Source organism: Musca autumnalis, unplaced genomic scaffold (assembly GCF_047663935.1).
Source record: "Musca autumnalis isolate F117 unplaced genomic scaffold, ASM4766393v1 scaffold_3, whole genome shotgun sequence".
NCBI classification, from domain to species: Eukaryota; Metazoa; Arthropoda; class Insecta; order Diptera; family Muscidae; genus Musca; species Musca autumnalis.
This window is the reverse complement of record NW_027411866.1, coordinates 245,980,263-245,994,981: the sequence shown is the minus strand read 5'-3', so window position 1 is coordinate 245,994,981 and position 14,719 is coordinate 245,980,263. Positions and strand designations below refer to the sequence as shown.

Sequence of the window (14,719 nt, the reverse complement as noted above, 5' to 3'; positions counted from 1 at the left end):
CCGTCGACAGGACAGGGAATCTGTAAAGAAAATAGCAAAAAAAAAATGATTATTCGTTGGGACGACAAAAAAATTTGATTTATTTAATTTATTTAATTTACAATTGTATGCCATGAATGAATGAAAAGAGAAGATATGAAAATGAAAACAATTTCTTCTTCTTCCTCTTGAATTCATTCATGACGAAATGATAGCGTTGCCAACTAATGTACATTTATAGGGTACTATGGTAGTAAATGTGTGCATTTCTTGTATGGGTAGTATGAGATGGTAGTATGTGTGAAATAAGACTCCACGAGCACACTATGAATTTACCGTTTGTTTTGGAGAAGCCTCATGGGCATTTTTTGGGTATACATACCTGGAAATGTGATTTATGCCCGGCTTGAGGACTCCAGGGCGTGGGAGTTCCCCACGTTGGGATTTAGGAGCACGCACATCGTCCCTTGCGCAATTTCCTCAGCAATGGTCGATGTTTTGTTGCGTGGGCAGGTCAGGAAGCGGGCGGTAAAAGTCAACATAGCGGCGGCGCACCATGACTGGAAAATAATTAATGAGTTTTTTTTTAATAAAGACGTTTTTATATTAAACAATGGTTTACATACCAAGTTCCCAGCTGTAAGGATTGAATAATTTTTCTTTCATTCAAAAAAAGAAAAAAATTCTATTTCAGTATGAGAAACTTGTGTATGGGGTACGATGTGAACGCAATAGAACTGAGGAAAGGAAATGTAGGGTATTGCCATTTCAAAATAAAATTATTGTTCAATGGACCAATACATACTACCATAAATAGCAGCGCTGAAATTGTTGTTTAGTGAGGGTAGTAACGTCACTGTATCTGTAAACTAAATGTATGGATATATTTTTCATGTATAGGAATCCAAAATGTCTTGGAAAATTAGGGAAAATGGAGGAAAATAGAGAAGCTATAAAAGGCCAAAAGCGGCAAACTGAAGCCTTTATTTGTGCAGTAACCGTCATTAAAGTTGCGGGTCATGACATACCAAGTTTAAAGGCCAAAAAACGATTGTGTTGCCCAAAGATAGTAAAGTAAAAGACAGTTGTGTGCATTTTGTATTTCTTTATTTTGTGGAAATAAAAACAAAAGTAAGTGATGTTAGTGGCAGAGTGTCTATAAATGACCGTTTGCTAACAACGGCTTTTTATTATAGAATTTCCCGAGAAAAATCACCAATTCCACTGGCCTCAGCTATTCCCAGAAGTGGGGCCAGTGCGTCTTTTTTCGATTTATCTGTTTTTGCTGTTTTGGTTATTTAATTTTGCCCGTTGTGTTAACGTTTTGCCAGTGCCATATTACCAAGTTTTTGTTGCGGTTATTGGAACCGATGCCTTTTTGAGTGTGGCCATAAAAATTTTAAAGAACCAATTCCCGCCTGAGAAGTTTTAAGTGTGCTGGTTGTTTCGGCTTACTGTCAACTTTGAGGCCACCAAATAACACCATTGGAACACTCTATAGGCCTGTGTGCTGAAAAGAGGTATCGCCATTTTGCCAATTTAACAAGCTGGAAAGTGAGGTAACACGTACTTTTGAGTGTTTTTCTGTAAAAATCATGGCGGTTATCTGCAACTAAATAAAAGAAAGAAAATAAGTTAACAAAAAAAAATAATTAAATTAAATATAAAATTTGAATATAATGCTAAATTGGTCATTTGGTTAATTGCCTTACAAATGATCAAATATTTGATACAAATAACATAAAAAAATCGATCTTTATGTATTAATGTGTGATGTCCTTGTGTTTGTCCTAGCTTCTAAGTAAATTTGATATTGTTAGGATTTTTAATACCAGTTCTCAGCTAAAGTTTTATATGAATTTTTAAGGATTCTAGAGTAGACTGTGAGTAAGTTAGTGGGCCGATTTGGCTAAAGAACTATCATAAGTGAGCTCCCTTAGGATAGATATTATTTTTTTGTTTGGATAATAAGACAGCGAATTTAAAAACGCAAGGAATACGCTCTAGAGCCCTTTTCTCGAAATATCTCCATATTGGGAAACCATCTAATATTTAAATAATTTACTGGTGTTAGAGATTCCATTTTCTTGCCATTTTTTTTATATTTAAACAGACTATCAATAAAAGATTTAGATTTAAGTCAACTTTTTATATTAATAAATGTTTCATGTTTGATGAGTTGAAAAGATAATAATATGTGTTAATCTATTTGTGATTGGGGGACTCCTTTAAAAGGTGATGAGGTGAGTGTGTGTGTCTTGTGGGGTTTCCAACGAAATGCGAATTGGACTTTTGGAAACCATGGAAGGGAGGGCAAATGCGGGAGTAGTAACATCAATTCTCCCTTATCAAAGCAGTGTTTGTATGTTTGTTTTTCTTATTTGTATCGTTTGTTCGTTAGCATATCAAATTTGTGTTCGCCCTGTGGAGTTAGGTTTGGACGGTTGAGAACCAGACCCTGAACTGCTAGCAAAGCCGGATGGTCCAATCTAGCGCCGCCTGAGCAGGGATTGTAACATCAATATGTCAAAAGAAAACGAATGCGAACGAAAAACACCTAAACTTTGCTTTTCATGGTAACATTGACTTTGTTTTTGCTTCGAAACAACTACAAAATTTCAAAATCATACACGAGTTTAGTCGTTTTTCTTTCGTTTTAATTTTCGTTCGACATAGTGAAACTGATAGTAAATTTTGAAGTATTTGTCGATGTATGTGTGAGTATTTTTAGTAGGATAGAAATCAAAACAATTTTGATTTTGGAAATGATGAATCAGATGAATTTTGTTTATTTTCAAAGTAATCGACAAATAGTTTTTGAAAATAACAAATATTGTTTGTGATGAAATTAAAAAATTTTGAAAACTTCAACTAAAAATCCTTTTTTAGAGGAAAAATTAACATTTTTGGAATGAGGATTGAAGGATTGCCACACACTATTCAATCACACACGCACACGAGTGGTTCATCGGCAGCAGCAGTTTGGCCGTATTAAGGTTCAAATACATACGGTCCATTGTGTGACGCGTTGCGCGTTGAAAACAACAACCACATGAAAAATGTGATGCCAAGTTTGTTCTTGAAGATTTCATGTGGTTGTTGTAAGACCGTGTTTAGACATTCAAACTGGAAAGAAAATTTTTCTTCTCAATTTCCTTTAAAATTTCCTTGTTGTTTAGACATGGAAATCATGTTTGTGTCAATTTTATAATTTGTCTTATTCTTCTTCACACTCATTTTCTCATTGCCTTGTTCAAAAACAAAGCCAAGGCAAAATTGTAATGAAAAGTAAAAATGGACGTGTGTGATAAACAATTAATTTTTAAAGGAAACCTTGAATTGCATTTTAATTTTGATATTTCCACTTATTTCGAATTGTTTTTGCTTAAAAAAATAGCTTTTCCTCCAAATGGCTTTTTTCAATTGTCTCCGCTGTTGTTTGTTTCTCGACAGAGAAAATAAAATGAAAGAAAATGCAAAAACAAATCTGCAGCCAACTTCAGGTTGTATACGAAGAAAAACAAAACAAAACAGAATTTGCCAGTACAGAGGTGTGTGTACCCCCTCTTATTCCTCTCTACTCCCTCGCCCATAAACTCAATTTTCTTTCCCATCAACTTTCCCTGTATAAACAGGGACTAACACAGCGCTCAACGCGCCGTATGTGCAGCGGCATTTACACAAACTTTGGATGCGTTTAGGGCATTAGAGGTCAATACGCCTAATTTCATGAAATTATTTCATAGAAATCACTGTAGTATGGACCGGGGCTAAAGGCCTGCGTACATAAGCTGCCTTGCCTGATTGCCTTGCTTCCCTGCTTCATTTCTGACATAATAAAAATAAAAGAATAAAGAAGGCCGATTTCGAACTGGGTTGCGCTTTTCTTTTTTATTCTTTTATCAGAAGCAAGCAAGGTAAGCAGGCAAGGCAGCTTATGTACTCACCCCTTAAGGTTTCATTGTATGAATTTTATTCAATGGTACGCATTGGAAATATATTTTAGCAGATATTCAACAACTTAAATGACGTATATATTTTTTTAAAACCAGTTTGAGTGAAATTTTGCGTCATTTCTGGTAGATGAATAAAAGACAAAGTGATGCCAAGTTTCTATTTTCTTTATTCTTCTACCAGAAATTGCAAAGAACTTTACGCAAACGTTGGATATGTTTTTAGCTTTAGAGGTCAATACGACTCCTCAGATAAAGTTTACGTTACGTTTTCACTAACTAAAAAATAAATATACACAAAATATGTGGCATCTCTCTCACAAACAACCACCAACTTCACTCATAATAAAAAACCCACAGCACACCAAACATACAGCACCGCCGCTAAATTTTCCAAAGGATTAAGGGTTTTTTCATTGAAAAATTTACAATTTCCACAATATTCAAGAACAAAAACTTCTGACCACAGAAAATACAAAACATCTAAGATGGATATGAGCTTAGATGATATAATAAAAAGCAAGAAAATTGCTGTGGCCCCCTCGAAAAGATTGTAAGTTCGTCAACCAAAGGGGCAACCCATCAACCAGCCAAGGATTACTATAAGAAAATGGCGTTGAAAAGAAAAACATTTATTGTGAAAGCAAGTTAATCGCGTTTTCTTTATTTTCCAGGACCATAAAGAAACCACCATTGAGAAAAACCCTTAATAGGCCGGCATTCAAGGAAGCTGCTCGCATTACAGATGCCCGAATGAAAATCATTCAGAAAAATCGTGCCAAAATTCGTGATGCCAGAGACAAATTGGTGGAGATAACACGTAACAATGGTGATGTTCGTAAAAAATTATCTCAAAAGCAGGATCTGATTGTATCGAAACCACCATATAAGGCAAGCAGTTTTAAATATAGTCGATTAGGAGGTGATTTGGTTGGTCGTATTGGTGGTAAGCTAGCAGCAGATGGTGGTGGCTTGAAAACGCGTAATTCGGGTTATAAATCATCACTGTCCACATCATCATTGAGGCGCAATGAAGTGCTGGAAATACCCAGAGGCTATGTTGATTATGACAACATGGAGAAAATGGAAGAAGGTGAGTGAGTGAGGTGAACAATTTTGTTTGGATAATAATAAAATGGGGGATATCAGGATTTCTACTATGGTTCAATAGCTTCTGAAAAATTGGTGTTTAGGCGAAAATTTAAATTGTTTTGAAAAAGGTACCAGGGAATTTGTTTATTTTTTGGTTCCTGCAGGTTCTCACGTACACATTTGGTAGATAAGAGTATAAAAATAAATGGAAGATACGAAATCAGATTTACATATTTGGGGGCTTCAAAAGCGAATATGCGTGAAGTGATGACTTGTAATATGTGGCTTCTGTGTCAATCGTGGTTAATATTGGGCTTGAAATTTACTCGATAGTTTTGATCCTGGCTGTAATAATAAGTTTCTTGTCCTAACTGCCCGAACACTATGGCCGACTTCCGTATTGTCAGTTGCTTTGTATTCGTGCATGAAACTAGGGGTTCTTAAACCGATTTCCTCACTACTACAATTTCATAAAATTACTCTTAGTATGGAACTCGATTTAAGAACCCCAAGTTTCATGCACGAATACAAAGCAACTGACAATACGGAAGTCAAGCAATGCTGTATTGGTGCATGACTTTCAGAACCCCATCAACAAGGCTATTTTGCATTTAATGTTATCAACAGTATTTTACATTCATATTACTGTGGGCCTACAGAATAAGATTTTTCGGGATGTACAATCACTGATCTTTGTGTCCACGGTAGTGGACAAGTTATGTCCTTTAAGGATCATTGCAACGTAAGAATGAAAGGGACTGACAAACAATAATTGCTTGTTTCTGTGGCTGGTTTTGTCCGTGATTTCACAGCAAATGCTGGTTTTAACCTTGAGAGGATATAGCGAAGAGACCTCGTATTATGAGGACGATGTTGACCGTGTAAAAACTTGGTGCTGAGTCGGGGCATCATAGAACATTTTCAATTGCTGTTTTTATGGTAAAGTCGGCTTTGATGGAATAGTACCACCATTTTACATTCGTTTTAATTTAGCGAAGGATCCTAAAGGCAAAATGATGGTGGATTTTATTCTTCGAAACATCTGGGAAAAAAACTACGAAATATATTTCTTCAAAGATGGGTCATATCGGTCCACTTCCTAAAGATACCTACACGACAATTTTTTTCAAAAACAGGGGCGCCTGATTACTCTCGAATGGAGTAACCAATTTTTTCCAAACGTTGCGCACCGTAATATATTTCCAGACAATCCTAATCCAATCCCACGGCAGCGGGTTCTTTTAGCAGCTTGATCCGAAACCATAGTGTTTCGGCCAGCGGCTGCCAACCTAGCATTAAACCTATGCTCCTGTAGGTTTCATGCAGCAGCATGAATTTTTTTTTGCAAAAGTGCAGTTTGGGCCTTGCTCTCGGACCGCTATTTTTTGCAATAGGTTGTCATAGCGGCAACACATCCTGAAATTATGACCCAAAGGTACAAAATATTGCCTGTACCAATATAAATGTCTAATGAACACGATAACTTGCGAATTAAGTACTTGACTGGGCCAACATTTAGCAGATCATTACAGTTTCTTTCAAGCGTACATCAAGCTCTGGACAGATCTTAGGCTGGTACAATAATCCGTTCAGATCAATCACGTTTATAATTCTGTTAAAACTTCCTCTCAAATTCGGACCATTAAAAAGTATTACTTACTTATGTTCTATCTCTTCCAGAGGAATATGCCGCTGCCACAAGACTCAGCCGCACCGTCAGAAATGATATGGTCTATGATATTGGTGCGACGGCACCCAGACGTTTAGATAGTTGGGGTACAATCCACAATGATCACTATGATCCCTTCGACGTTTATGAAGTTCCTCATAACTCAAGACATGAACGGCGACTATCACCAGAATTGCCACCACCACCAGCAAAAGGTATTCTAAGATCATCACTGCGTGATCGTAGTCCAGATCCATATACTCGGCGTTATCCAACCGAACATTCATCACATCTCTCGTATGAGATGCGTTCACGTTTAGAACGTGCACCCGATCCACATGCTTCCATGGGTATTTTTTCAAATCCCCTAACACCACCATCACCACCAAATGGCTCATCCGCATTTGGTATGGGCAAATCATCATCGTCGTCATCATCGTCAGGCTATCGCATAGTTGTTAGTAATTTACATCCCAGTGTGACGCAATCGGATATTAAGGAACTTTTTGAAGATATTGGTGAATTGTATGATTCACGAATTGTGCGACCTGGTGTAGCAGAAATTATCTATAAGTCATTGGCTCATGCTGAAAAAGCCGTAGATACTTATCACAATCGTCAATTAGATGGCCAACCCATGAAGTGTCTTTTGGTAAATCCCAGAGCCTCAAATAAACCCACAGCACCTGCAATAAGAACTTCAAGGTAAGTCAAAAGAAGTTTTTATTTTTTAATATCTTCTAAAATTTGTTATTTTCTTTACAGTTCACACTCCTCAAATAAGACTCCCCTAGAAATTGATATAGATGCTTTACATAAAGTGCTTTTCCGGCGTCATTAGTATTGTATTTTCCATGACTCAATATAAAAAAGTAACCAACCATGAAAGGCAATTTGAAATCACAACATTCAATAAATAATTAATAAAATATCCTTTTAGTAACTTATGTATGGAAATCCTGTTCTTCTCTTCTACTTCTCAAGCTTAAAACAAACGCATTTCAAAAAGAACAAAACTATTGAAATTATTGAATTATATAGAATTTCTAAATATTCAAATTGAACAAACAACAACTATTTAATTTTAAGAAATTTCTTAAATATTTTGTAATTTATTCTCCTTTCATTTCTCAGATGATGATGACCAACCCAAACCCCCTCCTCTTTTAGTTTATTGTTTGCTATAATTTTTCTTATTATATTTTTATATGGACTTTTTTGCTACAAAGCTTGCCCCAAGAACGGCAAATCTGTTTGGTAGGATGTCAATTTTTTATGATTTTATTTGAATTTTTTTGTTTCGCCTTATAGTTTTAGTCACATTTTCAAAATTCGTAGTATTTACCTTATCTTCCCAGATATGATTAATGTTAGTCTACTTAGTACATTCATACTTTCATTGGAAAACAAATTATAATTCAGGTATCGCAAAAACAAATTTCACAGTAAATATTCAATTATTAATTATAATTTAATATTAAAAACAATATATAAAATAATAAAAATAATACATAGAAATGTAAAGAAAATTATTGTGAATATTGAATGTTAATATGTACATTAAATAGGCTACGTGTAAACATTTTCCAAAAGATACATTTGCTTATTCCTGTGTTTTGGCACGAAGTGTATCCACATGGAGCCCGTCTGCGATCTCTCATCCACTCCAGACTTTATGTTTGAAGTGTTGTGCCGTTTTGTCGATCGTCGGGGTTGCTCTCTAGATATTAGGTCTGTACGACAACCCAAAAGTTTGTACAAACTTTTACAAAATGCTGTTCGATAACAAACTTGTTCAGTAAAAGAGAAATGAGAAGTAGTTGCAAGAACTTGCAAATACTTTTTACTTGCGAAGTTATCGAACAGGCCTATTTACTCTGACACCGTAAGCCACTGTTCGATATGGGGGCCTAATTATGTGATTGGATTCGATCGAGAATTTGCTCGTGAATAAGCATGATAAGACTCGATCGAAATCGTTCAGGCAATGTTATCGATTTTCTCGATAGCAACCGATAATGGAACTATGGAAACCTATGCGTTCTTCAAGCAAAATTATAAAAAATGTGTTTATTTTATAACAAAAACTAAAAAAACAAAATTATGAATGAAAAATGTAAATTTTTGTGGAATTTCTTGATGTATAAAGGCCTGCGTACATAAGCTGCTTTGCCTGATTGCCTTGCTTTCCTGCTTCATTTCTGACGTAATAAAAATAATAGAATAAAGACGAAATTTTGAACTGGGTTGCCATCAGTTGGAAATTGGGTCTGCCTTCTTTGTTCTTTTATTTTTTATTGAAGCAGCAAAGCAAGGCAATCAGGCAAAGCAGCTTATGTACGCAGGCCTTAACTTGTATAATAACTTCCGAATTAAGTTGTGCAAGGAAAATAAGATCATCTAATGGTCTTCTCCAGTACTGCAACAATCTACTAATTTTTACTGTTTTCATCGATAACATAAAGGAAAAAATGTTATCGTAGTAAAAAATAGTAGCTCTTGCTGCTTCTGGAACATAGCAAAGCTTAACTCTAAACGAGAAAATTAATAAAAAGCGTTGTTGCGGTAGGTTGGTGAATAATTTTTGTACGTCGCGCTGAGAATTAGGTATAGCTGTAACAGTTGATAATTACTGCCGTTTTTTTTTTTTTGGTCTTAGTAGGGATTTGTGGTGGTTTTTAACACAACTTTTCTATAGCTATTTTTACCTCGGGACAGTCGGCATCCCTGGTTGAAAATGCGTATTTTTGATGTTTTGAAACACGTAGCTTTGTAGTTGTTAATTGCAACGGCGTTAAGAAGATTTATGTATTTATTCAGTCATGCAAAATATTTTCATAAGTTGTATTAGCATTTGGCGACTATGGGATTAGAAAGAAACTCCATGTTCGTGAAAATGTCTTTTATTCTTCGATTGTCGAAAATATGATTTGTTTCGAGGCATATTTATAGAAGGTAGAAGTGACAATCAGCTGTATTTTTACTTTTTTTGTAAATTTGGTTTTCAAAAGGTAATAGGGTCTACTCATGAAATATGTAACATCGAAATTTGCTACCATAAAATACTGCTTTCATCGTAAACGTGTAATAAAAATGACCTACGAGAGTTCTGAATGCTTTACATTTACATTTTGATTCAAATTTGTTCTATTCTAGAGGATTTTCAAAATGTATTTATGTTTTTCCTGAAAAATATGTTTGGAACGACCGTATTATTCAATATTTATCTTTGACAATTAATTTTCAATAACAACAATGTGGTTTTTGTAAATCTGTTAGTTGTTGTAATTCATGCATATACCTTATATGAATTTGCCTTGCATATACCTTATATAAATTTGCCTTGATGTATATAGGGATTGCAGGATCTAAATACTCGATCATTGATTTGAAAATAACACACAAATACAATACAAAGCATTCCTTTTTGCGGCTCAAAATCACTTTTTCCTCGCCACCGCTCAATCTATGCGAAAAATAATGCCGAAAATGCACGGAAATTTAAAAATTTGCGTTTGAAATTTTCTACATTGAAATCCCTACTTATTTAAATTTCAATGTGACAAACAATTTTCAAATTAGACTTCAGTCTGACAAACCCCCCCAGGTAAGAACACAACAAAAAAAGGAAGAAAAGGAAAAAATTGGAAAAACAGCTAAAAGGATGGAAGGAAAATTAATAGCTGAATATGGTGTGGAGGAATTTGGGTAAGTAGAGTGTAAATTTTGAAAAAATAGTGAAATAGTGAGATTAAAATGTTAAATCTTTAAGATATCCACAAATGTGTTGGCCAATTGGAATAATGTCAATTTATCTGTTTGTGAAATTAATTGCAATAACGCCTAAAAACCTTTTGTGTATCATTAAAATATTAATATTGGCGGCAATTATTTGGCATATATTTATTCCGAAAGGTCTATTTGTGGATATTGAAGTTTGGGAGATTATTTCAATAGAATTATATTGTTTATCGATTTATTTATTTTTATTGTAGTTTATATATTATTAATAGAATATTTGTTATTTGTATATGTATATATGTATGTATAGTTATGTATTAAAATTCTTTGGTATTTGTTTAATTATTTTTTCCCATTAATATATATAATCTGTTGTTACTAATCCTTGTACGTTGTTTTGTTTTTTGTTGTTACAAGAATTTGAGAAATAAAACATTTGACAAAAAGAACTAATATTTTTCTTTTTATTTCCAGACTTGTCATTCAAAGGAATGCCTACACGACGCATCTTGCGGCTAACTTCTTGGATTTGGATACAAGGATGGACATGAATTTGAGAATAAAACAAAATTTTAGCAAATATAACAAACATTTTCTTTTTAATTTTCAGGTTTGTCGGGGCTTCTCATTCGAATCGAATTATCGTAAGGCACCTGATTTTGGTGGAATGGATTGATGAGATGTCTGCAAACCAGGAGCATCAATATTGTTCGATATCTGACCACTGTGATCAACTATTGTGCGATACATGAAATAATAAATAATCGTGGACTTGTAATGTTATTGATGTAATGTTCAATAATATCCATTGTGAGTATTTCAGGAATCTTCCATATCATTGCCATATGATCATGATAAACTAGCCTTCTCTTCCTTTTTAACAAAGATGGGAAAACTGTTGTGATGTTTCCAACTTTACATGACTGGACATTTGGTTAAAGCTGGTGCTAATGATGTATGCCATCCTCATTTACATTCCTGGTTTAGGACCACATGTGCTGTTTGATATGCATCTAACAAATGGTACAGTGAAGGGAAGTCGAATTCAACATTTATTGATTTTTATATCTCCCGCCTTGTCCTGTACAGCTCAACTTATCAAAAATTTATTCTGTCATATGAAAATTATTCTTTGTCCCCGCATGCGTGCTATTACTTACATGGATCATTCAAAGAGTTTCATACTTATCGTGTTTTCATAATCATTCGACATGGCTGTTCCAAGGATTTGTTGCAGAACATTCGTTTTCTCACAAGAAACTCTGTAAAGTGTTAAAATGAAGATGATGAGCATAACTCAGTGCTGCAATTCAATATTTTTGTCTGTACTTCTTATAGTACGTTTATATATGACCGCATTTAACAAACCCACTGGGTTTCAAACGTCAATTATTCTATGTATACGTCAAATAAACCCTCATTAAGAAGGTTTGCAGTCATATTTTATACAAAAACCACAAAATTTGTTTAAAAATTATCCTAACAGGAAATATCCATAGATGCAAACAAGAATGTGAATAAAAGGTTCTGTTTTTGTTTCATTTTATATGAAACAACCAAGTGCTGTTGTTTTATTTTTTTAAATGATGTATAAAAGATGGCCAATGTGATAAATGACCACTGTGGTTTCCTATTGTGCGATAGATGACCACTGCGATCAACTATTGTGCGATAGATAACCACTGTGGTCACCTATTTTGCGATATATGACCACTGTGGTCACCTTTGTGCGATAGACGCCCACTGTTGGCACTTATTGTGCGATAGATAACCACTGTGGTCCCCTATTGTGCGGTAGATGACCACTGTTGTTGTTGTAACAGTGTTTTATTATGTTTGTATGTTCGTTCTCCTGTTCAATTTGGCTCTGGGTCTATCTTCAGTTCCAGGAGAGTGGCTACTTCGATTGGATGTAACCACAGATCCAGTGATGTTAGATGAGTAGGTTTGGCGGGACAGTTGAATAGGTGCTTAGTATCGTGCGGGCCCATGCCGCATACTGGACAGATGTCTTGCACGGTGCGATCGATTCCCGCCCAATAGGAATTTAGGCGACTGCAATATCCTGAGCGTAACTGAGCCAAAACTACTGTGGTTTGTCGTGGCAGCTGATGCTCTTCAGCTGCGATAGATGGGGGATGTACTCCGATGACTGCATTCACACAATAATTGCTTATGGCCTTAGCAACTGCATCCGTGTGAATGCTGTTCAAACCTGCCTGATATGCCTGTTGATCTAGAGGTTCTCTCCTATATTGTTGGACCTCCGTCTCTAGAGCATGAATATGATTCTTGATATGCCTAGGTGTATCGGTTGCCAGCAACGATAGCATCTTTGCCTCCTCATGTAGATGGTTCACTTTAGATTTGAGGAGGCACCCTGTTGCTGTTCTCAGGGCGGCGTTCTGACAAAATCTAATCCCACTGCGTGTCACATAAATTCGGGGACCAAACTGGCGCCGCATTGCTTACCACAGACCGACTTATCGCTTTTTACGTGGTCAACAAGGTTTCTTTATCTGCACCCCAAGTGCTGCCGGCTAGGGACTTGAGGACCTTTTTCCTACATTTTAGTTTATCGCAGATAGTTGTGGCATGCGAGGACGACGTGAAAGTGGTGTCGAATGTGACACCTAGAATTTTGGGGCAGTTTGTGGTTGGAATTCTGCTACCGTCGACCACGACATTCAACTCACGTCCAAACTGCGCCGTCCATGTGGTGCACACAGTGTCCGTCGATTTAGTGGCAGATATCTGCATATTCCTCGAGTGGAAAAAGGTTTTAAGATCGGTTAAATAGGAGTTCAGTCTCTCACAGATGTCATCACGGTAGGTACCTGACGCCAGGATCGTACAATCATCCACCACTGTGTGTGACCACTGTGGTCACCTTTTGTGCGATAGATGACCACTGTGGTCACGTATTGTGCGATATTTTGCTATAGATGACCACTGTGGTCAACTATTGTACGATAGTAAACAGTGTTCATCTATAGTAAAATATCGCACAATAGGTGACCACAGTGGTCATCTATCGCACAATAGGAGACCACAGTGGTGGATGATTGTACGATCCTGGCGTCAGGTACCTACCGTGATGACATCCCTCGGCAGCGGGTTCTTACGTACCGGATTGACCCGAAACCAAAAGTGTTTCGGCCAGCGGCTGCCAACCCAGCATTATATGCTGCTACAACAACAACAACAGTGGTTATCTATCGCACAATAGGAAACCACAGTAGTCATCTATCACATTGGCCATCTTTTATACATCATTTAAAAAAATAAAACAACAGCACTTGGTTGTTTCATATAAAATGAATGGATATTTCCTCTTCTTTCCTTTTAGGATAATTTTTAAACAAATTTTGTGGTTTTTGTATAAAATATGACAGCAAACCTTCTTAATGAGGATTTATTTGGTGTATAAATGCGGTCAGATATAAACGTTCTATAAGAAGTACAGACAAAAATATTGAATTGCAGCAATGAGTTATGCTCATCATCTTCATTCTAACACTTCACAGCGTTTCTTGTGAGAAAACGTATGTTCTGCAACATATCCTTGGAACAGCCATGTTGAATGGTTATGGAAACACGATAAGTATGACTCTTTGATTGATCCATGTAAGTAATAGCACGCATGCGGGGCAAAGAATAATTTTCATATGACAGAATAAATATTGGATAAGTTGAGCTGTAGAGGGCAAGTCGGGAGATATAAAAATCAATAAATGTTGAATTCGACTTCCCTTCACTGTACCATTTGTTAGATGCATATCAAACAGCACATGTGGTCCTAAACCAGGAATGTAAATTAGGATAGCATACATCATTAGCACCAGCTTTGACCAATGTCCAGTCATGTAAAGTTTGAAATATCACAGCAGTTTTCCCATCTTTGTTAAAAAGGAAGAGAATGCTAGCTTATCATTATCATATTGCAATGATATGGAAGATTCCCGAAATAATCACAATGGATATTATTGAACATAACATCAATAACATTACAAGTCCACGATTATTTATTATTTCATGTATCGCACAATAGTTGATCGAACAATATTGATGCTCCTTGTTTTCAGCATCTCATCAATCCATTCCACCAAAATCAGGTGCCTTACGATAATTCGATTCGAATGAGAAGGCCCCGACAAAACTGAAAATATAAAAGAAAATGTTTGTTATATTTCCCAAATTTTTGTTTTATTCTCAAATTCTTGCCCATCCTTGTATTGAAATCCAAGAAGTTAGCCGCAAGATGCGTCATGTAGGCATTCCTTTG

General features: G+C 35.8%; 1 protein-coding gene and 2 long non-coding RNA genes across 3 annotated transcripts; all 3 read left to right on the top strand.

Annotated features, from left to right (window-relative positions):
- The first annotated feature begins 725 nt into the window (after positions 1 to 725).
- LOC141399238 (uncharacterized) lies at positions 726 to 2,170 on the top strand. Its single transcript, XR_012411799.1, has 2 exons — positions 726 to 1,110; positions 1,176 to 2,170. It is a non-coding gene; the product is annotated as an uncharacterized lncRNA (long non-coding RNA).
- Positions 2,171 to 4,276: 2,106 nt separating this feature from the next.
- Positions 4,277 to 7,650, top strand: LOC141399243 (uncharacterized). Its single transcript, XM_073977630.1, has 4 exons — positions 4,277 to 4,485; positions 4,607 to 5,025; positions 6,705 to 7,398; positions 7,459 to 7,650. Exons 1-4 carry the CDS (start codon positions 4,421 to 4,423, stop codon positions 7,532 to 7,534), a joined length of 1,254 nt encoding a protein of 417 aa, XP_073833731.1. The 5' UTR covers positions 4,277 to 4,420; the 3' UTR covers positions 7,535 to 7,650.
- Positions 7,651 to 10,280: 2,630 nt separating this feature from the next.
- On the top strand, positions 10,281 to 11,994 carry LOC141397344 (uncharacterized). Its single transcript, XR_012411376.1, has 4 exons — positions 10,281 to 10,401; positions 10,909 to 11,244; positions 11,321 to 11,457; positions 11,524 to 11,994. It is a non-coding gene; the product is annotated as an uncharacterized lncRNA (long non-coding RNA).
- Positions 11,995 to 14,719: the final 2,725 nt, after the last annotated feature.

Coding starts and splice junctions, on each gene's coding strand:
- LOC141399243 (XM_073977630.1), top strand. CDS start 4,421: ATGGATATGAGCTTAGATGATATAATAAAAAGCAAGAAAATTGCTGTG. Junction 4,486..4,606: donor GTGGCCCCCTCGAAAAGATT/GTAAGTTCGTCA, acceptor TTTATTTTCCAG/GACCATAAAGAAACCACCAT. Junction 7,399..7,458: donor CCTGCAATAAGAACTTCAAG/GTAAGTCAAAAG, acceptor TTTTCTTTACAG/TTCACACTCCTCAAATAAGA.